The sequence below is a fragment of the Myodes glareolus genome, chromosome 20, assembly GCF_982192425.1.
Source record: "Myodes glareolus chromosome 20, mMyoGla1.1, whole genome shotgun sequence".
NCBI classification, from domain to species: Eukaryota; Metazoa; Chordata; class Mammalia; order Rodentia; family Cricetidae; genus Myodes; species Myodes glareolus.
In genome coordinates this window covers 34,493,443-34,518,190 of record NC_142045.1, presented here as the reverse complement: position 1 = coordinate 34,518,190, position 24,748 = coordinate 34,493,443, and the positions used below count along the sequence as shown (strand labels likewise).

Here is a 24,748-nt window from a genome sequence, read left to right as displayed (position 1 = left end):
ACAAGACGACTGACAAGCTGATCATTTGTGTCCTAGGAATGGGCCAGTCTGCACTGTTCTGCCCCCGGTACAGTCACACCAGCTGAACCAGTTCCTGGAGTTAACCCTCCCCCACCCTAGGAAGCTGCCATTTCCTTCCAGGGTTTCCTCTAAAAAGCTAGAACACGATTCCAATCCTGACAAGTGTCAGGAAATAGGGAAGGTAGACCAAGTTCTGAGATTCACTTCTAGGCTGCCCCACGTGCAACCCTGCACATATCCGGGAAGGATAAACTTTTTTTTTTTTAATGTAGGATCTTTTTTTTCATTGTACTTGATGCAGCTGGGGCTATGCAATTAACAGACTCCATGTTGCTCTCCAAAAATTAGTGTTACCCTTTGCCTAGAAAGGTGAGGCAACTGACCAGACACCTGGAAACTTTATATGCGTCACTGCCTGATAGCGCGCCCAGCAGTGGACAAAGCCCTTTTCATACTGTGAACTCATACGCTGCTTCAGATGGAACGAGATGATTATCCCATGTGTGTGGTGTTGATAGGAAGCAATACTATTTTAAAACGAGTTGGCATTCATGGACGGGATGGTCACTCGACATTTTTAAGTTTTTCAGCCTTCCTGTTTTTGATTTAATGCGTGAATTCTTTCATACAAGCTAAAATGTCTGAGCGAAATAAAAGTCTATGTGGCAGAAAAAGAGTCACATAGCATGGGCTTTGGAAACAAGTCTGATCCCGGTGTCAATTAAACTTAGGGAAATGCTTTAGAACGGTAGGCTTGCATTTCTTAGGGAGTTGCAATGCACACTGGCGTCTTCAAGTATTACAGCCACATCTCTTTAACATGTAATTGCCTAGTTGCACTCAAATTTATGAATACCCCAACACTACTGTTCCCAGGTTATGCTGGAAATAAAAAGACTTAGTCCTCCTCAAAGGTCTGGAATGATCCTTCGGAGAGAGGATTCAAGTCAACATTTGTAAAGTTGATAACCAGAAACCAGCAGAGTGGGTTGTACTTTTGCAAATCAAAACCGGCATTTATTTACATTCAGAAACTGTCCACCTGTCCTTAGAGCCACGCTGGGAAAGTAAATTCCTCCTTCTAAGAAAGCCTCGGAGGCGTTTTCAGTAGCTCAATGTGGAAATGTTTTCAGGGAGATTAATAAAGACAAAGCGAATCTATGGAAGAGCTTAACTGTAGCATATGATGTATTGGCAAGTAAGGTGTGCTCAAAATTTTCAAACTATTAGCATTCAGGCTGGGCAAAGATTACTGTCTTCCACAACCCGTTCTCCTGGAGGGAATCACTATAAAGGTCCATCAGCTCGTTAGCCTAAGTTCAAAACTAGGATTGTAATGTGGACTCACCACCGCCACAGCATTGGATAGCAACAGCTCCTCGGCGCTGATGGTCGTAAAATAGGCCACGTTTGTTAGCACATAGCCAACTGTGATGATGGCCATGGAAATGCAGATTGCTAGGGGGATGTTTCTGAAATACACAAAGACATCACTGATGAGTCATTATGCGTTCTCTGCTACCAAAGAAGAGAGAAGACTAATTTCAGTCAAGGATGCCACAGTTTGGCCATGACTGAAGGCTCTGTCGGCACATGGAAGGACATTTTATCAGAACAAAGTATCTTTGCAGTTTAATGAGATTCATGGAGGCAGGTATTTTGTATCACTCACCTATTATTGCATCCCCAAATACAAAGGTCAGTCTCTTTCCTTATTTCATGAATGTCATGGCCATGCTTCTGACAACCTCACAGTCACATGGAAGGCTTATTGACGCGCAGACCACGGAGTCTATCCCTATGTTTCTGATTCAATAAGATCAGCATCCCTGATGCTGCTCACTGGTGACCACATACCTTTCTGCTATTAATCCACTGTACTGGCAGCTTTTTAAGGGGGAGCCCTCCGAAGCATCTTTCCTATTCAGTGTTTCCCCCTTGGGCAGCTTGTGATGCAAACAAGCAAAGACTTTGCAAGCAGGGGAGTGGGCTGCATCTGTCTTCGTAACACGAAGGCAATAAGAATCTTGTACGGAAGAGAAGTGTTCACAAAAACAACTCTGCGTGGCCCTGCTGTGAGTTCAAAGGACTCTCAAGATCAGGAGCATCTAATAAAGCAGCCGTGCAGCTAATCCCACGAAATTAGAGGTGCCACACTGTGAAGTACGGACGACCGGACAGTGCAGACACTGTGTGGCCTCAAGAAGGACCCGGCACAAATGCAATATTATGTCTTCATTTAATGCGGTGGGAAAGCCAGGCAGCCACTGACCCTCATAATTTGATTCCATGTTACCGATACACATTACTTGCTTAACATAATCGCCTCTTCAGACCCTTTCCAGTTCAAGCAACTTAAACCTTCAACTTCCTGCACAAAAGCTGGTCACTCTATTTTTCTAGCCATTCGGCTATCAGCCCTCATACAGGCTTCCCCCTGCTGGGTGCCATTAAGGAAGACCTCAACATAATTTCTTCCCGGATGAAAATGCAGTTCAGAGCCAGAAGGGGAAAGGCATAGCCGGCCTCACTGGCCAAGCTAGATGTGTTTAACACCCTGAGTCCCAGCTCATTATACTGAACGGCAATATTCCCTGTTGAGAACAGGCAAAACGAGCTAGTCAGCGACTGCCATTCATTACACTGCTTGCAGCCTGACACTCGCCCTGATCCCCAAAGCCTTCAGCCTTGACCTCTAAATCCTGGCATCCAAACATGAAAGGAGCAGATGTTCTCCCTTCCCCGGGTATGAGAAGGGTCCCATGGAATTTCCCATGAGCACCACGGCAGACCTTGCTAGCTGTAATTGATAGATGCTAAATTTAAGTCAAAAGGAAAATAAAATAAAATAAAAATCACCAGACAAAAGACAAGGGGGTGAAGCAATTAAAGACGACTTCTGCTTCTCTGAAAGACTGGATGACGTTGCAAAGGGGTAAGCAGGAAGAGACGAGGTGTGTATCCCCCTTCTCAGCCATTCACTAACTTGTGTTGAACTTGGGTTCTTTCAACTGGTATATAGCTTCCCATATGGAAGCTACATGAGTTGGGTAAAGTAATATGGAGATACGGAGAAGGGGAGAAACAGACCCTCCATTCCTTCCAAACCCATGATTGATTAAGGTAGTATATCAAGTTTCTAGCCATAAAAACTGAGGTGGCATTGCTCAATGCAGTGGGGTAACGTAACTCGCAGAAGACAGGGAACTTGGTTACACCATATAATGCTGAAAACAACAGGAAAAAAACACATCTGAAACTTGGGACTATGGTCCTCCCAGCCAAGAACTGAGTTTTCTAGACCTGTATCTGGAAGCCAGAATCTGCTTGGCCCCTTCTTGGTGTGTCTCTCAGTGAGGCATTCCATACCCATCTTATCAGAGGGCAGGCTGAGCTAATCCAAACTTCTAGGTTAGCATCCCTTCTTTCTCAGTTTGCCACTAACAAACCTAAGAACAGCAATTCTGGCCATTGGGCTGCTACCAGCCCCAGCTTCTATGAAGCTTCTGCGTATCTGCTTCATTTTATCCTTGGAAATTCCTGTAAGCTGGAAATAGCAGTACTTTTTTATTTATAAAGAAATGGAATCTTTGGACTTTAAAAATGTGTCCAAGGACACGCAGCTGGTGAGTGGAATTCAGGAATTGGCTGTGCGCAAGGCCTAACTTGAAATCAGGGCATTTTAACCCTGAGTGTGTACATTTTCTCACACAAGTGTGGCTTCCTCAACTCTTTTGACGTTCATGGAAATGAAACTGTAGAATATTGAGTTGGGGAAGTCTCGTTAAGACTACATTTCTTACAAGTTCCAGTAAAAGGAGGAAGAACATTCAGAGATTCTTGTCATGTTTCTGTACAGCACAGACTACAGTGAAGGGAGTGTTCTCAGACATCTTACCATTTTATGGAACCGATTATTATTATTATTATTATTATTATTATCATTATTATTTAAAGGAAAATATGTTCATTTGATGAATTTCCCCAGACATGTTTGTATACAAAAGAAAGAAGAGTCAACACGTTGGCAAATAAGGTGTAATGTTGTTCTCAAATGTGCTGGAGCCAAATATGCTAGGTAGCTATTGGGAGGGGCGACCAACCCTAAAATAAGGGTTCATAAAGCGAGAAGGCAGGCTGTGGTATACAATAAACCATGATTCGCTCTAATTAGATCTACGGAAACCATGGGAATTAGAGGCACTGTGGCTACAGAGCCACCAGCATTACTGAGCATCCTTAGGTTCCATTCCACTTTGAAGGAAGGGAAGGAAGTGGGGCAGATTTTGTGGTTGTTTTGCCATAAACAGTATCAGTTCACAAAGGTAACCAGCTGGTCTGATCAGGGCTGAGCGCCATGTAGTTAAGTCCTGGTTACAAGGATCAAAGCCTATGAACTGATAAAAGCTATTAGGTCAAGCCAGATCAATCTTTCAGATGCTTTAGATGCAGAGGGCAGATAATCACAGGTAGGGGCCGAAGAGGAAGGCCAGTGGCACAGGAAATGAAAAAAAAATAGAGGAAGGAGCGGAGAGGCCGTGGGTATTTCAAAGCTTCTAAGTTGTTGAGAGGTGGACACCATCCTAAATGGTAACAAAAGCATTCGCTTCGTGATGAATGCAAATGGACACACCTGTAAACCCTCCTCTCCCTCGAGTGTTTGAGCATGTTTGTGATGATGAACAAAACCCAAATTTAGTGACAAGAGTTCCCTCATCCCCAAGAGTCTTCAATGATTGCATGTGCTTTTCCTGATTAACAGGCAATGAGTGCGTGTATGATATTTGTATTAGCTGAAAATTGTCTTCAAAACTGTCACAGGTAGCCCTCCCACTTCTTCATTTAAATTGGCATCTCTAGCCATTCTGGCACACTCAGAATGGGTATTTGATCCTTTGAAACTATTAAACTGGAAGTTGCCTGTTCAGGAGTTCCTTTTCCATTTCTTTTTGTTATGGGTGATGGCTTTTTTTCAAAAAGCAATGGATGGATATTTGTCTTTGAAGAATCTGCATAGGTCCCACAAAGCTACTTGATACTGAAGTAGATGTACGGCCTTTCAGACCATTGTGTAACAGTACATAAAATAAATACATAAAACACCCAATCATATGTTTACGTAGTAGGTAGCGCCCACCCGTATTCTTTTAAGCAGAAAAGCCAAGGCTGGCAGAGGTTAGTCATACGGATCAAGGTCACAGAAGCAGCAAGTGGAGAGCAGGAACTCAAACCTAGCCCTCTCAGTACTTCAGAATCCCAGAATGTCTGTTGCAATGGCATCTTGACTGTACAGCGCTGGCTTTTATCTCAAGTTCAAGATCCACAGGGTCCTGATGTGCCAACAGATGCACACTCTGGTTTATGCAAGCATCCCATTATCAGGCCAATTGTTTCTCTACACATCTTCTGCCATGCATATGCGACTCTGAACCCAACAGTCACTGAAAGTGGAGAGTCTGTTAAGCCTGTTACTATTAAGTACCAGAGATACGGCTTCTAGAATTCCAGTTGGGTCCTAAGGAGCTACTGTTCTAGACTCAGCTGGATCCTGTGACCCTTCAAGGAAACATCAAAGTGGAAAGGAGTCATGTGACTCAGGTGGCCAGAGTAATGCCTTAATTATTTGAATTTAGGATTGCCCAAGCTTGTTTCAGAACATAAACAAAATCTCCCAAGACTGTTGTGACCCAAGTCTGTTAATCTCCCCAGTCACCATGAGGACCCAGAACTCACTGACCCCTGTGTTATCTCCTTGGTCACCATGATAACCTAGAACTCACAACATAGGGATGTCGTCTTATGTTTGTGATAAGGGCCGGGACACAGATGCAGACATTTAAGTTTTTTTAGAAAGAAAGAAAGAAAGAAAGAAAGGAAGAAAGAAAGGAAGGAAGGAAGGAAGGAAGGAAGGAAGGAAGAAAGAAAGAGAAAAAACACGCTCACACACACACACAAAAATACCTACTCTCATATGCTCTGAAACCTTCTAAGTGGTCCTTGTTCCAACTTTCTGCTTAATTAATATTAAGCATTAATATTTCAATGCATGTATTTGGCATTCAGGGAAAGAAACAATCATGACAAAAAAGTCATGATCAAGAAGAGCAAAAGAAGGACAAACTCCTTAATGTAAAAAGCAAAAAGAAAGGTGAATGAATAAATGAATGAACGAATGGATGAAAACTACAATTTTTCAAGGGTTTTTAAAAGTCTGCTGGGAAACAAAGGATCTGCACTTATGTACTTGAAATGCAGCCATGCTTCGTTGCAACATAAAGTATTTATAATTATATTAAGTACCTTCTAATCCTAACCATTTATTTTAGATACTTACTTGTTTCAGATTTTCTCTAAAGTGACCCTGAAGGGACTTTGAAAGATTTATATCATTTTTTTTTCCTGCAGATTTGACCAAGAAATAATTCAAACATCACTACCTCTCTCTTTGGATTTGCCAGCTTGCTTTTTGTAGAATTATAATTTTTTGTTATCATTGCTATTGATCTTTTAAATTCTTCAAACTTTGGTTGTGCATGACAGAGCAGATACTAATAAGCTTATTTCAAGGATAAGCTTCCCCTACGTTTCATGCATGTCCACACATACTACTCACGCTTCCTTAGTTTTGTTCATAGGGACCCCTGGATGCTGGACTGTCCCATGTGGTCTTCAGGAGCCCCTGGACGTTGGACTGCCCCATGTGGCCATGTATTCACTCACACTTAACAAAGGGACCAATTATAACTGTTACTGACAATTTTCCGTGGTTGAGTTCATATGCATCTTCTTCTTTTTGTTTTTTTTTTCCAGGGATTTTTTTTTTTTGCCTCATTGTCATTTAGGGTAGTGTTGCTATGCCTCTAGCTATCCATTAAGAGTGGGAATGAGATATTAAAATGTATAAAAGAACAAATTGGAGGAGATGTAGAAAGCAGCAGAGGAGAAGGTGTAGTTTGACACTGAAGAAAGAAATCATATTAAGAGGAAGGAAATATCAGATGAACCTGTTTAAGGTTCTTAGAGGATTTGTGTTCATGCCTAATGACCGTTCTGGAGCACAGTTGAACAACCTGATACAACAAGCACCTTGTAACCTGAGTGCACACAATGATGCTACTGAGCTCAGTCCTATCTGCCCACCCTGACTTCCCACGGAACACAGCAAGACTAAGGGCAGTTCTGTTGACACCTTCCAAATCTAGTACCATTGTCTCATTTACATCTCACCATTCTCTGTATCCATGGATGAAGAGGTCCAGAAACAGAAAGAGAAGATAGACAGACCTGAAAGGAGATGTGAGAAATTAGTAGAGACAGGGTGAGATTGGAGGCCACAAGAGGCTCGGGAGAAAACACATATATGGGAAAACCTAAAGAAGGGCGCAGAAAGACAACAGAGAAAAGGCACAAGAAAGGATCAAGTTTCCCCCCACCCCCAAACCTCACAAGACAAATGAAGAGAAACACAAACTTATAGCTCAGAAACACGGGACAATACACAGTCACAAACATAAATATAAGCATTTTATCCTGCAAACACTTTGTATTTTTTTGTCCTACTCCCAGAATAAATGCATGACTAAATAAAATCATGCAGAAAAATGTGCCATGAGCATAAATTTTCATTTGCTTCCACTTTACACAATCTCAAAAACTTTGCATTGTATGCATCTCATTTTTTCTCATTTTCTGAAGATTTAGTGTGTGTCCCCTGGATACATTATAGTTATCTATATTTATCATGAGCAAACACAAGCATATTTTAGGTGAGTTCTAGTTTATAAAGACAAAACTGGCTTTAGATTAAATGCTGACAATTAAATCATAGAATGAAATATCTTAATAGTAATAAATTAAATCCCACAGTAGTGGTTAGTTCTTACTTTTGTTATGATATGCACATAATATTTCTCTTAAAATTTCATTATTTTCCTCATGCACTGACCCAAAGTACACTGAGGTCTCATTGAACCACCTTCTACAGTGGTGTTCCTGAAGTTCAGATTTATGAACAAGTCGCATCACTACACACGAGTTTGTGTTCCTCTTTCAAAACTACATTATTCCTGAGAACTAGCCACCCAGAAGACAGCCCAGTTATCAGGCTTCCTCATTTGTAGGAGGGAATGTGACTCATTTTTACTAACAGGATTTGGGTAGATGAGTGAGTTAGAAGTTAAGATGGCTACCACCCCTGTCCTAGCAGGGATCTGGTTTCTATGTTAGTCAAAGCCCTATCACTGTAGAGAACTCCTCCAGAGAAACAGTATCTGAAGAGATGAGCATCTTCTGACTCACTATTTAGAGACACCAGTGAATGATGTCCTGACCCTGTTGCCTGAGACAGTGGCTAGGCCTCACTACATGGCGGGAGTGTGTAACAGGACAAAACCTTTCCTCCCACGTCATGGTCAAAAAGCAAATCGGAGGCAAAAGAAGGAAACAAAGTCACAAAATCTCCTTCAAAGGTAAACTTTCATTGACTCAAAGACCTCCCAGGATGCCTATGTGTAGCAGGTTTTTCCCAAATAAAGAGTTCTGTCTTGAAGAGACCCTCCAGTAAGACTCTAAGGAGAGATGAAAATTCCATCCTTCAGGGAAGATCATTAAAACTTAGAAAGAAAACAACTTAAGCTTCAGGAAGTCCCTCCTTCTCCAAATATATTCAGGAAGGAGGGCTAGGAGACAAGAGACCAGCCGAGCAGCCCGAAAAAGACACTCTCCAACTGTTGGCTGCCTACAAAGTCTGCAGTGTGCTCCAGGTTCCCAGCTTTTGTGAAAACCCTGTGTTGGAGTGGGCTTTTGGTGACATAGATATCTTGAGTCATTTTTGCTCTTGTAAGTAACAGTTCACCCATATTCTTATAAGCAACCCCAGGGAGTTTATTGGCTCATCAAGTTGCACTCTGGTGGTATCCATACTTTAGTCTCTTGTCAGCTCCCTGCATTTGTTCACTTCTCCCCAGGAATAGTGTCACACAATAAGGTCACACCTCTTAATGATTATATCACCTCCTAATATGTACCACACTTGGACCAATTCTTTACTTCCTGGCCCTCGGGAGGAGGCATTTATCCTGAAAACTGAAGCAAAACTCTTCCCTGAAGAAGCCATACCATGGGAGGAACTCTGAATTGCAGAACTAACATAAACCAAAGCCTACCAGGGAACCAGACATACCCAAAATGGTATAATATTTAAGAAGTAACCTTTTGGTGGTTTAAGGCCATAGGCATTCTGTGGGTTCAAGAAGAATTAACCTAATAACCAAAGAACAAAGGACTTCCTTTGTATGAATCTACTTCTTTATATTTATAGATTTTAATTGGGGTAGATAAGGCTGACGACATGACTTTATTAAGTAGTATTATATAATATATTATTTAATTTACAAAAGATGAGCAATTGACCTAAAATTCTTAAAGGCTTAAATGACAATGTCAAATCAAAATGGTTATTTGGCTGAACCAACGAGGATAGAAAAAAAAATGATCATTATTCAAACTTCTCCAGAAACAGTAGATTCCTCTTATTATCTGCTATTTTGAAACAATACAATAACCTTGAACTTCTGAAAATTCCTACCCGTCTAACAAAGAGAAAAACACAATCGCCCACTTTCCCCCCCAAGGATGAAAATTAAATAAATTCCAGTCATGAAAGCACGGTGGTGTGTACTGAGTCTATCCACTGTGGATGCTATATGCAAATTGAGGTCAAAAATCCTTCAAGCTGCACCTGTACACTTAGTAGGAACTGCCAATATTCTACACACACACAAACTGATTTCTCATTAGACAATGAGAAATGGCGCAGACAGGCATGTAGCCATTCAAAATTTTGGCAAACAAATTATTGTTTCTGCCACCAAAGTTGTCTCCAATATCTGATGTCAGGTCATTTTAATAACATCTTTTTAAATTTCATATCTGGTAGTTAAGTAGACAACTGATTTTCAAATTGGACCCCTAGGAATCGAATAGAAGGAAGACAGTGGGCAAAATGATAGAATACTCTTGAATTACTTCAACCAGTTAAATCAGATTTTGTTGCTTTTATGTAGCAGAATCCTATTTAAATGAATGATATAATACAGAATTCTAAGGTAATTTTACAATTATGGCCCTAAAAAGTTCTTTTATGCCTTAGTTAGCATTTGGGGTTCAACTGTGGCTTTCTCAAGTATGCCTGAAAAATAAAAAAGTTTTAAAATATAATAACTACATAATTTGTATATAACTGACCCTGTAAAGTTGAAAACAGTTTTAATACTATAATTGATGAAAATAGTAAATAAAGTTAATCTTAGCAAAGAAAGTACAAAGTAGATTACGAAGCCAATAGTTATGGTCTGACTTTAGTCAAAGTGACAAACCCCTTGTTGCAGGGCACATGACAAAGCAGTTAAGGAAAAGGTGGGAAAGGAAAAAAAAATAGAGCTGATGGGCTAAGCACCCTGCCAGTTTGGAGAGATAATGTGTCATTGTCAAGAAAGTGAGGATAGAGACGCCTGGCTAGAACAGTTGACAGCTGCCTGAAAAGGTCACAGAGGCCCACAGAATGGCAGCGCCTGGTCAAGCCCTCCCTTTCCCCTTCTCAAGCTGTCCAGCTATCAAGATTCATATTCCCAGAGCAAGTGGAATGCTGTGATCTCTTGCCTTTCAGCAAAAAACAAAACCTTTTGAAAACTACACTTCCGTGCCTTCATCTTACATTTACAAATATCTTTCCTTAGACCACAGTTTCACAGGTAAACCTCTCTCTGAAGGGAAAATATTATCAAGGTAAGCACACAGTCGGCTGACTCAGTGACACGTGACCCAAGGGAAACTGCGGGGGGGGGGGGGCGTACACAAAACTATTGATCCCTCATGTCCCTTCTCTTCCATAATTCCCTTTGTCTTCTTTCTCACTACCCAGAACTAAAACTTTCCATATATACAATCCCAATGTAAAGAGTTTGGGGGAGTCTTAAATGTCACTCTCTGATTGACATTTATTCTAACTTGACTTCATGGGACCATTAGAAAGAAAGTCTCTACATTCCAGTCTGAGAACTGGGCCTCGCCCACGTGTTCACCACTAGGAGAAACACAGGAGTATTGGATTGATAGGTCATTCCCTAGAACGTTCGTTTCTCCACAATTTTTGAAAAAAGCATCCCGGAGAATCCCATGAAGCAGTGAGGTTCTTGCTCTTAGGCCAGAGCCCCAGAGCAGTTTTGCCTGTTTCTTCTGTCTCTCAGAAGACAGAAGAGGCACCAACTTTACAATCTCCTCTGTCCTCTAAAGATGTGTGGGCTGTCCTCTGCAGGAACACAGCACATCAGAGCACCTCCCATCTCTGCTATCTAACCGTGCCAGCCTGACTAGAAGAAGAACGATCATCACAGAAGATAATTCAGTGGATAAGTGAGTGGTCCACCCTCCTGATTCTACACAGCCTGTCTGTGATCAAATCAGACCTCCATGGACCGCGCCACCATAAACACTCGTAGGTGGCGGGGGCGGGGGGCTTCATAAATCATTGCATTTTATTTCTTTGGCATCGTCAGAACTTAATTGTGTCCATCATTATCACCTGAATTTCAGGAGAATATGCACAGCAATATTGCACGGCAATACTATAAAGGAAGCTGCCAATTGTGTTTAAGCACGTAAACCAAGCTCATGGATTTAACCCACACTTGCCAAATATCTTTTATTTGTTAGTTATTATAAGTAGAGTGATTAAAATATCAAATACACAGACTCTCTCCTAGTGGAACCTAAACTTCAAAGAGAACCAGGGGACTATCTCCTTAGCAGACTGCTCATTCCGGTTGGTCTTAGATCAAAATGTCCCCCCTTAGAGAGCCTTTCCCTCATTTTTTAAATTAGACTCAGAACACTGTTTTTAAGTCTTTCTTTATGTGTTAATATACAACAAATTCCGCAAAGTAAATTAGTGTTCCCTAAGTATTCTAAAGCACCCTGAGGATTTCCTCCAAGTCTCTAATGAAAACATCTCTAAAGAGCATTTTTAGGGCTGTTTTACCCTCTCAAGTAAAACTGATTTTTTTGCTTCTGTGTCTATGAGTGTGTGTGTGTGTGTGTGTGTGTGTGTATACATGTGTGTAGAGACCAGAGGACACTCTTGGGAATAGTTGTTTGATATGGAATCTCTCATAGCCTGGAACTTCTCCAAGTAACCAGCCAACTAACTGCCTGGGGTCCACTTGTTTCTTACCATCTACGAGAGCAGGTTACTATCCTGTTTTATTTTGTTTGGGGGTTTGGGGATTTTTTTATGTTTGTTTGTTTAGTTGGTTGTTGGTTGGTTGGTTGGATAGGTTGTTTTTGTTTGTTTGTTTAGTTGGTTGAATGGATGTGTTGTTTTTATTTGTTTGTTTGGATAACCTGACTGACACAAACAAGAGTTATATGTGAAGGTGATCCTTAATTAAGAAACCATCTCTATTAAATTACTTTTAGATAGACAAGCCTATGTACTGTATAACAATCTTTGCACCCTGTAAATATGCATTGTTCTCATTATTAATAAAAAAACTGATTTGCCAATGATTAGTCAGGATTGGGGGGACAGAGTGCATGCTGGGAAGAAAAAGGGTGGAATCAGAGGAATGGTCATCTGGCAGCTAGATGAAAAGAAAGCAGGATGTGCAGGGGAGGTAAAAGTCAAGAGCCTGGGGGCATCACATAGATTAAAAGAAATGGGTTAATTTAAGTTGTAAGAGCTAGGTAGTGATAAGCCTGAGCTATCGGCCAAGTCATTTATAATTAATAATAAATCTCTGAATGGTTATTTGGGCAGAAACTGATAGAACAGAGCTGATCACGGTCCCAACAAAAACTCCACCTACATCTGTGGGGCATTTTATTGACTGCTAAATGACGTGGGAGAGCCTAGACTGTTGCAGGTGGTCCTACCACTAGTCATGTGGTTTTGGGCTGTATAAGAAAGCAAGCTGAGCAAGCCATAAGAAGGAAGCCAATAAGCAGCATTCCCATGGCCTCTGCTTGCATTCTTAAATTCCTGCCCTGACTTTCCTCAGTGATGGAGTGTGACCTGAGAGCTGTAAGATGAAATAAGCCCTTTTCTCTCCATGTTGCTTTTGGTCATATGTTTATCACAGCAATAGAAACCTAACCAGGACAGTCATTATGACCAACTCACACACCGTGGGTTCTAGGAATGAAATTAAGTTCTCACATTTGGAAATCGAGTGCTTAAGGACTGAGCCGTTTCTCCAACCCGAATATAACTTACCTTTGTGGTACTTCTCGTCACATATGGAAAGAGCTTTTGGATTCTTTGGTTTCTGGTAATTTTAAAAAATATTCTATGTGTATAGGTGCCCCCCCCATATACATCTGTGCACCATGTACCTGCAGTGCCTAAGGAGGCCAGAAGAGGGTTTTGGATCACCTGGGAACTGGAGTCACAAATGGTTTTGAGTCTCCCATGTAGGTAATGGAAATTTAACACAGGTTCTAAGAGTGACCAGTGCTCTTAACAGTTTAAGTAATCTCTCCAGTTCTAGTCTCTGTTAAATTTTAAACTTTTTATGTACTTTCTTTCTAGCCCATTTCATATAAGAAAAAAAACTTATTAAAATAGGAAGCAAGTGTTACCATTATAGGTTAAAACTTAGATTTTTTAGATCAATTAAAGTAAAAACTAAGTTTTATGGTAGGAAGAAGACATAAAAGAGAGCAAATTTGGGTTACTTCAAACTATGCCATTCCTTTAATTCATACTCTTTCTTAAACCTCTTTCATAACCATGTGAGAAGTCAGTAAAGCTACCAAGAGATTCCAGACAAGTACATGGAAGCACTGAGGGAGCTTTTCCAGAGTAGGAAACATTCATTCCGCCAAAGTGTTGTATGCATCCTAAATTATAAAATCTCTCAGAACACCTGCCTTATGGACAGGATAATGCTATGCCTTACCAAATCATTTTTAATAAAAAGGAGGAATCTCCTGGATTCACGCACCAGTCACACACAAACAATTCTCATTAAAACACAGACTGTCCAGAAACCCAGACTGGACCAGGAGAAGCACAAGGATATGTCACATCACTGCAAAGCTGGTGTAGGAGAATCTTCCGTCTATGTGTTAAATTTCTTTATTGGTTAAATAAAGAAACTGCCTTGGCTTTTTGATAGGGCAGCATTTAGATAGGTGGAGTAGACTGAACAGAATGCTGGGAGGAAGAAAGCAGAGTCAGACAGATGCCATGGGTCTCCTCTCCGAGACGGACACTGGTGAGACTCACGCTGGTAAGCCACAGTCAAGTGGCAATACACATTAATAGAGATGGGTTAAAATAACTTGTGAGAGTTAGCCAATAAGCGGCTGGAGATAATGGGCTAGGCACTGTTCAAAAGAATACAGTTTCCATGTAAATTATTTCGGGTAAAGCTAGCCAAGAGTCAGGCAGCGGGAAGTGGCCCACCACTCCTTTTACAACACAAGGCTCCCCGTCAAACTAGCACATGATTGGATACACATCACAACTGCGCTTGCTGGTGTTTAATCTTTTTCTGATGTATAATTTAAATATAACAAATAACCTGGAACCATCATGGGAAACAGCTGGTGATGAAATAAGCCAATATTACCATAACCACTTTGTAAGTGGTAAACACATAAGAAAGCCAGAAAAATATGATTTCCGTATTTTTTGGTAGATACATTTCTTCAAAAGAGAAGAAATATGCCAAGAAGAAAAGTATGTATTATTCCTTTTTAATGTAGAGTGGAATCTATGTAACTGTTTAGGAAATATGCTTAGTACTTTCCCAACATATGATCAAAGATTAGTTCTTATGATTATAAACCCAAAGAGTTTGGATGTAATTATATATAATAAACTTAACTAGTATTTAATCCTCAATGGGCAAAAAAATGTTAGCAATTTCAAATAGCATAAGCAATATTTCTCCATGAAACTATTGGTATTTCTGTTAATATTTTGGCACGTTGGCCTGTAAAAAGTATCCTGAAAACAGAAAATCGTATTTTAAAAGTGACATTATAGTGTTTTTAGGGCGTTAAGAAGGCCAAAAAGAAGAAAGATTAATGCCATCTACAGCTGCCTTTATTCATTAATTTTCTTTTAACCAGAGACAACAAAAAGAAGCAAACTTAATAATTAAGCATGGCATATGGAGAAAAAAATGTATGAAGAAAATATCTGCCACATGAATTATACCATGGGGGCATTATTATAAGAGATAATGCCTTCAAGATAACTTGAAAAGGCCATGGACTTTAAGTTTCAAAGCACTATTCATATTATTTCCATATATAGGAAGTTTTGAAGAGAAATTCCTCCGTGCACACAGAAGTTTTACCCAATAAGGACTTATTTAGAGTAATAGAGTAATGATTGAAGCAGCTTTTCTCTCCAGAGTAGAAAGAGATTTAGAAATTTTTTAATAAGAAAATTGTATAGTAATTGGCTGCTATATCGATAGAATGATAAATGAAGTGGAATAAATTACCTGAAAAATCTTAGTATAGAACATAAAATTTAATGTATAGTATCATATCATGACAATTGCCATAATTTATGAGCTTAATAAACTTAGGGGTATTATCATTTTGTGTGTGTGTATATTCTATATTTTCACCAAAAATATATGTGTGTGTGAAAGAGATTTAAATGTTCTATACAAAGAAGGCTATGACCACAAAAACAATATACATAAATGAAAATGCTTATTATATTTGAATACAAATGTGGTTTAACAAACTGGCATCTCAAACAAACAAACAAAACAAGAGTGACCTGAAGGGGAAAATGACAAAATGACTGCACCATGAGACTGTGTGTCCAGGCCCTGGAACCTCAGAGGAAGAACAGTGGAGCCAACAACAGAAGGTCACTACCCGGCGCTGGTAACGGGGAGCAATGGCTCTTCTTCAAAAGGCAACATAGTGACCTTTCAAAGCTCAGTGCAGACTAAAAAGTAGACACGACCCGGTATTCAATCCTAAGGAAATAATTGGATATACAGACATACAGGAAGTCTACAACCTAGCATCATGGCATCAAGGAAAAACTGAAATGTTTTCAATATCCAACAAGAGAGAAACTAGAGATGCGCTGTCCACCGTTGCAATGGTGTTCACTGAGAATGAAGGATATTGAAACCAAATGGAACAGTGTGAGATGAAGAACCCAGGGCAGATCTGTAGCCACATAAGGAGAAAAAGCTGAGTGTGAGACACAGCAGGGCTATGAGGTAAGGCTGGGAATGGGGCATTGATGAGACAGACAATAAATAAGCAAAACATAAATAACCAAATGCCCAAGATGTAAAGAGAAATACATATGGATTTTTAGCCCAAGCCAAACAATCCAGTACATATGAATACACACACACAGGGACAGGGAAACTGAGGACGAAAATTATCCAAGCGATTCACAGACTGCTAGTGGCTATACAGTTCTCTTTCATGATTTGTTGGAATTTTCAAATTTGGCTGTCTGTTACTTTAAAGAGAAAGGGTGCATATTACCATACTGGAAATCCAATGAAAAACATTTCCATTGCTATTGAAAATGTTACTTTCACTCTTCTAGTCGCGTATAAAATATATGAAAAATTGTTCATCTTCTGACTAAATGGATTATTAGACGCCAAGTGCTATTTTTTGAGTCCCAGCTACTTTAAAGTGAGATAAATAATATGTGCTCATTAGGAGAATTCAGAAACAAGATGATGCGGGGATTTGGGCGTGTTAGAGTCTCTGTTCAGAAGGGCAGAGTGGGCAGGCAGAATTTAGAGTCCTGGAAATTCCACCCATCTGTCTCTATAGAAATGGCAATAATAAGAGCCTCATTTGACACCATGTTTAGAGAACAGGGAGTCTAGCTACCCTGCTTAGTCGTAGATTTGTGTCATCAACCTGAGGGTTAGAAAGCACCTAGATACCCTGAGTGGAGCTGGCTCCATACGGACTCGCAGCTCCGCTTGTGGTTTAGTACATAGAGGAAAGCCCCATGACTCAGAACATCCCTGAGTTCAGGGCATACTTGCTTTCTCCCAACACTGCCGCTTGGTCATCTTCCTGATGAGAGGGTACTGCATCAGGAAGATCAAGTAAATCAATGCTTGCAGACATTCCGGACATGTTTAACCTTTCCCGCCTAATGCCCTACACAGCTATAAAACACCATCTCAGATCTCTGACCACCACTCACCGTCCAACTCATTGTTGCCTTTCTCATTTTCAGACAGACAACAAGAGTTCACTGTGTCTTCTGTATCAATTTCTCTGTTTCTTCCCCCAGTCCAAAATACAGAAAGTGGGAGACTGACTGTTTGACAGTATCAGTAACAGAAAAATTGAATAAAGCTGTTCAGAGATACCAAGTATCTAAGAGCCAGTGTACATGTGAAGATACCAGAGATAAAAAAAGCTATTCCTTTATAATATTCTGAACTTCAGCCTCTCCTCTTCTTAATATTTCCTTTTGAATTTTAGAAGCTCATGATCTTTGCTGAATGACCTGGAATCGATTACTTACTTCTTCTAATCTAGATACCACATTCATTTTCTGCTTGCAGAATAATTTTAGAAATCTGCATTTCACTGCTTTAAGAGCAGTTTTATTAAATGCCACACAGGACATGTCTAATGGTGACATTTCCCTACCAGCTAATTTCGAGGCTAAAATCTTGCCATCGTCACATTATAGACCTGTGTGATTTATTTTTCTCAAGTCAAATTTATCGTGGTTGAACCATGACAAGAGGCTATTCCATAAACTGAGGCATGCAGGCCCTGCCAAGGGAAGATAATGCAAAGACATATAAAGGAAGATAAATAAGAATAGAACTGTTAGTACAGAGTGATAATATGAAAAAATTGAGACATTACTGCTTGTTCCAGACAGAATGGGGATAGATTAACAGCAGAATCAGAAGTAAGTTGGAATCATGAAAAACCAACAGAGTTGCCACTTTGGAAAGGCAGAACCTGGGATACCTACAAAAGCCCAGTGATATACAGGTATCGCAAGCCTTAAAAAGCCACTTCACTTACAGCATCATGCATTCCAATCTGCCCCCTTCATTTTGTAGAAGATACATCAGTTAAGTTTCAACTCTTCATATATGAAGGCATATTTGAATGCTGTGCTTTAAAATTAAACTCATAAACAATTTTCCATATGGTACAGTGTGACCTCAGCAAAATATGAAGGTATTTGATTATAGCATTCACAATTCATATATACCAAGGCTGAGAGCTGGTAGGCCTTTCCCATAGGTAGAACTATATACTCTATCTACTTCTATAAAGAGAGAATGAATATAAGAAAAAAAAGAAAATACAACACGCCAGCAAAGAGACAACAAACTCAAAAACTCATGAGCCTATTTCCTTAGAAAGCCAAGTATAAAAATATTCTAGGATTTTTGTAAAAGAGCCTCCAAGTCAAAGATTGCAAATGATTAACTGAAAATGAGATAAACTCTGCTTCGTAGAAAGTGGTGTTTCCAACAAGGACTGCATTTACCTTGAGATAATGAGTAAATTGAACCATAAGTTAAGGCAAAGAAAAGGAAAGAAATGACTCACCGCATACACAAACCCTGATTTAGCAATTCCTGAGGGTTGCAGACAGCTAATAGCATCATGTTGTTCAGAAAAATAAAACTCAAGCCTGGTAGGTAGTGCACATCTTTAGCCCTGGCATTTGGAAGGCAGAGGCAAGTAAATCTCTGTGAGTTTGAGGACAGCTAGGTTTACAAAGTGAGTTCCAGGACATCTGGGACTGCATAATAGGAAGACCTTATCTCAAAGCACGGAATAAAAAAAAAAAAAAAAAAAAAAAAAAAAAAAAAAAAAAAAAAAAAGAAAGAAAGAAAGAATAAAAAGGAAAAGAAAATTCGGATAGTCTATCATTAAATAAGTATCCGCTGTAAGGATGGCACTGTCAAGCATTCAGATCTATTATCCTCAGTTCCCACAATAATTTGGTGAGGGTCAGAGCACACAAACAACAGGTTAATAGCTGTAAAAAGCAAGATTGTAACTATTTCTGAAAATTATAACAAGGGGCTCTCTCTCCCCCCTATTATGATAACTGGTGTAAATAAATAATGAGACCTAACTGGGTTATTGAAAACATCATCAGTAGTGCAAGTTACTTCTTCAAAAATCCATCCCTACTTGGATTTATGCTTTTAAGAGGTCCAATAAAGCACACAGGAACTAAAAATCTTCTAGACCACTGAGGTTTACCAGAAACTGTCTCCTGTAAGCATATGCGATAAAGAAAATAAATAGAATCCGGGATTCCTCAGCAGAAAACATTATGGATTTCCTCACAAGTGATTCCTCCTGGCACAATCAGAGATCATGAGTCCTGTCCTGAGGTAGCCTCACTGAGTTAGATTCCTGGATCTGGCTCTCCATCTGAGGTCTTCATTTCCCCATTCATCCACCTATGCCTCTAACCCTCTTCTGAAGCTAACTCTGGCCACTGGGGTATGGTTTCTTCTATCTCGTCTCGTGGTGTGGTCCCCATGATGATCTGCCCACCTTCCCACACTTGGCATCTTGTGCCATCTACACGGGTTATGGTAGAGTTAAAAGGACTGGCACAGTCAGCTACCAATCATCCCCTCACTAATAAACAAGAGGGTGAGAAAGGACAAGGAACATAGGTATCTAAGCCACAAAGCAAAAAGTATTGTCAGAAGCAGAAATGGTATCTTGGCTGGTATGGTGGCCCAGTGTCTGTAATCCCAGTGCTGGGGAGGCTGAAGCAGCTACATTGCAAGATCAAAACCATAATCCTGGGGTGCATGTTGAGACCTTACCCTCCCCCAAAAGAAAACAAAAAAGGCTGAAACATCTAGAACCCTGGCCATTTGATCCACATGGATCTATGAACGCAGCACTGTGAAGCTCACTGTCCTGCAGTACCAATGGCCCACCAGCCTGTCTCCTGACCTGTGCTCACAGAAGTTTTTTTCTTTGCCCATGTCCACCTTTTCCCTTGAATAGCAAAAGAATAAGAGATCCTTAAAGGATTTTGTTTGAAATGTTTCTAGACTCTAACCTAAGATTCTTATTTGATGGCAAAAGTCTTCTTTTCCCAAAGGCTTTCAAAATCAAGTGTGTGTGCTTGTGGTTAAGGCCATCTGTGTGTGTATATTCAACTGTGTGCAGGTGCCCATGAAAGCCAGAAGAGGGCGTAGGATACCTTGGAGCTGGAGATGTATGTGCTTGTGAGTCACTTGACATTCATGCTGGGAACTGAACTTGGATCCTTTGAAACAGCAGCAAGCACTCTTAACCACTGAGCCATCTTTCCAGCCTTAGGGTTTTATCTCTCTCACTAGATTGCGATACCTCCCTATTTCCAGTAACACAAGCCATCAGCATGACGGTTGACTTCTTTATATTCACTCATCTAAAAGTAGAACTAGAATATCATAGAACTCAAAGCAACTTAGACATGAGCATGTCCCATTTTCCCAACCACAATTATCTGAAGAATGTCACTGAACAAGAGTCCTTTACATTTATATTTTGAACATTCCCATGGCTAACCAAAGACTCTTGTTTGGATACTTTTGAGTTAAAAATTTTTGTTATAAATGAACTATTTCCTGCTATCTCTTTGCCCTCCCAGTGGCAGAGAGAATAGAAGGATGAACCTTTCTCACTAAATAAAGAAGCATCCTCAGTCCTGTATTTGTGAAGAACACACACAGGCACAGTGCTGATTCATCTTGTTGTCTAAATAGGTGATGCTCTCTATTTTAGGGCAGAGATAGAGTGGCAATTATGTTGCTCTGCCAGAACTTCTGCCACCTTCAAAGTCACTCTGTCTCACATAGCAATGGGACAAGTATAAAATGCAGCATCAATGATACTGTTTTATTATGATCAAACATGCAAGAGAAGGTTGAAGAATGTCCCATCACTACAACTCCATTTAAACTCTGGTATCACAGAAGAAAACCCTCTGGACTTGTCATTGAGTTAGTATTTTTCAGGTACTAATTCCCATCGCCTCCCCCCCCCAAAGACTTTCCTACTTGCCAGTCTCCTTGGCTACTAGATAAGGTCCCAAAGCCTCACGATGGAAAGCTAACACTTACTGCAACCCAACACCCACACTCCTACGCAGTGTCTTACACATTATTCTCTGAAACCAGTCATTCTTCTATAGTCTTGTGCATGCCAGTCACTGCCTCAGACACCTCCATTTCTCTGTTCTGCTTTTCACTTCCTCTTCTTCAGCTAAGATGCCTACTTAATTAGGACCAATGGACAAGGATCACTTCTGCCTTTCTTCCCCCCAAAGATTTGCAGTGTGTTAGAAAGACTCTGAGCTCTAGAGCTAGAAAAATGTGGATTATACTGCCCTAATCTTCTCACTGGCCAAATGCATGACCATAAGAATGCATACCACTCCTCTGAGCTTCAGCTTTCTTCCCTGTACAGGTCACACACCAAGCAATGAAAAAAAAATTCATCTGAGTTATGAACCCTGCAACCCATCTTTAAACCAGATTAAAATGCTGTTTATATATTTAATAAAGAACTAATTTTTAAGCTAAGTATAGTAGCACACACCTCTTATCCCTAACCTTGGAAGGTGGAGGCAGGAGTATTGCCCTGAAAGCAAGACCAGCCTGAATGATATAATGAAACCTGTCTCAAAAAACATATATATATAAGTATATATATATAAAGATATATATCTATAAATTATATAAAAATTCATAAGACTTTAGCTTGCATTCCCATGCAGTGTACTATCTAGTTTCTCTACTGGAAAAAATAAGGATAAAATGTTTAAAATACATGGTGTATGTCCCTCAAACCAAGACCTTATTTCACAGATTTCAGAAAAGTATTTCTTGATAAGATAGTCAATCTAACAATAGGTAACTCCAGTCAAAATACAAGCAGTCCGCCCATTGTATCAGCATCATCAATCAAACGTGTGGCAGTAACTACACAGGTATGAGCACAACACATTTATCACAAAAGGAAAAAAAATGTCTTCCAAGAAATTCCTTCTGACTCAGATGGGTGAGCCTGGTATCGCCGTCCCCTCAACCTTCTAACTATAATAAGTAGATGATTTACTGATAGCGCAGACAACATTCCAAGCTGATTATTAGGTCATGTGAGCAGAAAAGGCACCCCCTGTTCATGAAACAATTATGTTAATCCTTTAATTTTTTCAGAGCTTATGCTTATAAAGCATTCTAATCCTCTAGGAATATAGGTTTGGGTTGCGGCTGGTGTTTGTATACTACTTGTTGAGATCATTAACATCTTTGAATTTCACATATGTTTCCCCACGACCCTGAGCAAAGCAAAACAGAGGATTATTACTTCCATGTTAAAGTGGCAAACAAAGGCTCACCAAGCAATGCGAGGTGTGTATGAGGTCAAACAGCCCGTTCAGGCCAGACAGGGCTTGAATTCTGATCGTCTGAACCAGCATTATTTACAATGACTCTATAGCAAATATAGTTCATAAAAGTGAAGGAATTCCTCTTCCCCACTGGAAAATCTTAACTTCCTTTGGTTTCTCTTTCAAGTTTATCCCGGGATTAGGTTATAATTGTGCCTGTACAAACACAAGGTCATTTCTTTTCCCGAGTAGAATGATAAATGGAGCCAGTGTTTGAACAACTGGAAGAAATTATCAAAATAGTTTTGAAGCATGGTGTGTGTGTGTGGACATAATAATGACTTTCTTATGTCATGACCTGGAGAGGCAATGACATATCTGACCTCTGCCCATAAAGAATTGTATGAAAGGTTGTTCTATTCTAGTGAGATTCTTAACCAGAAGTGGGCCAACGTGATTGCCTAAGCAGCAACAGACCATAGACTGGAGCTTACAGTTCTAAGAAGCTCTTCATGGATTACAACCCAGACCGTAAAACTTATTTCTGAACCACAGTTTGGGCACAGTTGCTTGGCTTTCAAATGCTGACGTAGCAAAGAGCGAAGGTAGATTATCTGCATAAATGAGAACATGGATGAGGGGGTTGTGAACACATGACCTCAAAATGGGAGACACGCTAATGGCTGACTTGATACTTCAAAATATGGAGGGAATGTCCATGTAGACAAGTAGATGAAAACCAGAGTGGATCTGTGACTGTCACTATAGTGTGAGTGTCTAGATTCCAGAGACTCTGGCCGCAGAACTCCAAGTGTGAGATATATTTTCCTCACTTGGGTAATAGCTACTGCAGTCAAGACATCAACAGCCACCCTACCTATGTTGTTCAAACAATAATTGATCCAAACTAGAAACGGTTCTAAGTTACAAAGTGGCTGGTCAGCACACACACGTAAAACAAAAAGGCACGGGTGTGTTGGGCCCAGAGTGTTCCTCCCCGCACTCCCTAAATGGGGACGCATGGGTCTCTGTGACTTCACAGCCATCCTGGGGTACCTAATGAGCTCCCCATTCCCATAGCTACATAGTGAGACTCCCCAACTCTAACTATAGCAGATATTAAGGTAGACTGATTCAAAGACAGCTCGTTTTGTTACGTGACCAGCTGCTGTTTAAGATAGAACAGCTTCCTGCTTAGGTTTCTAAGCTAAGCCAGGAACCCTCCACCTTCCCTAAGCTTCCCAGACCCTGCGCCTGTCTGTCACTCTATCCACTCCACCAGTGGTGCGCTCTCATTTCTTCCTCTAAAAGAAACAGAAATTGGGTGAAGATAAATTAACCACTGTTATTGATCCCAAAACATGACTTTTTTTCTCTTCTGGATGTCAAATATAAACTTCAATGAGATTAAAAATAGAACTCAGAAATGACTGAACTGAAAGGAAGTGAGAACATTCAAAAGCATTCCTCTTCAAAACTCTGCTTTTTGATGTGGTTGGAATCCAAAAAAAAAAAAAAGTACTGGGTCTTCTACAAAGCACTTGAAGGATTAATATCTGTTCTTTGATTATGCCATGAAAAAATATAATAATATAATCCTATAATTTCTGCACCACTTATTTGATGCTTAAGCCTTATATGAACAAAGGGTCTTGGAGCCAAATGTAATTTTTATGCATATGTGAAGCTGAGAAATGCAGGTTTTGATCCCAAGGAACATCAACCCCATGCTCCATTGGGAGAGGCTTCAGAGTTAGCAACAGCTAATGAAGGTACAACCATCTCTTCTTCCAATGTGGTCACACGCTGGCCTCTGTCTGCTTCAGTGGCCCCAATGATGGCATTATTTTTTTATTGTGAAACACATTGGAACTAGAGCTACCAAACTTTTTGTTTATTCCCAGAGAAGCACAATTATGGAGATATTTTAATTTAGGTAATAGTTATTTCAAAACTGAAGGACAGCATTCTCCTGATTTAAGATAAATCTAATGACGCATGTTGATATTAATAGAGAAAAAAATCATTTTTCCAAAGGGATGACCTTTTTGGACTTGAATATAAGTTCAGATTTACAATTTATATTAATTTTTAAGCGCATTATAATTTAAATTTTTCTTGTATTTCTTTTTTATGAGAACTGTAATGTTGGGATAATTACCATCCATTTAAAAGCAGTAAACAAAGGTTCAAAAGTAATTTGCCTCATTATGTGGTTGAATCCTTAAAATCCTCTATTCAGAAATTCAGTTTTTAAGAGACTCACTTGGAAAATATGTTTGTAAGTTAAATTGGTTTAATAATATAAGTTTTTCT

General features: G+C 39.9%; 1 protein-coding gene across 1 annotated transcript in view; it reads right to left on the bottom strand.

The window, feature by feature from the left end:
- Window positions 1-24,748, bottom strand: part of Slc7a11 (solute carrier family 7 member 11) — a 75,864-nt gene that overhangs the window by 17,170 nt on the left and 33,946 nt on the right. Inside the window, exon 7 of the mRNA XM_048424650.3 lies at window positions 1,370-1,493. Within this exon, the coding sequence (XP_048280607.1) occupies window positions 1,370-1,493 (124 nt within the window). The remainder of the gene's footprint in view (window positions 1-1,369; window positions 1,494-24,748) is intronic.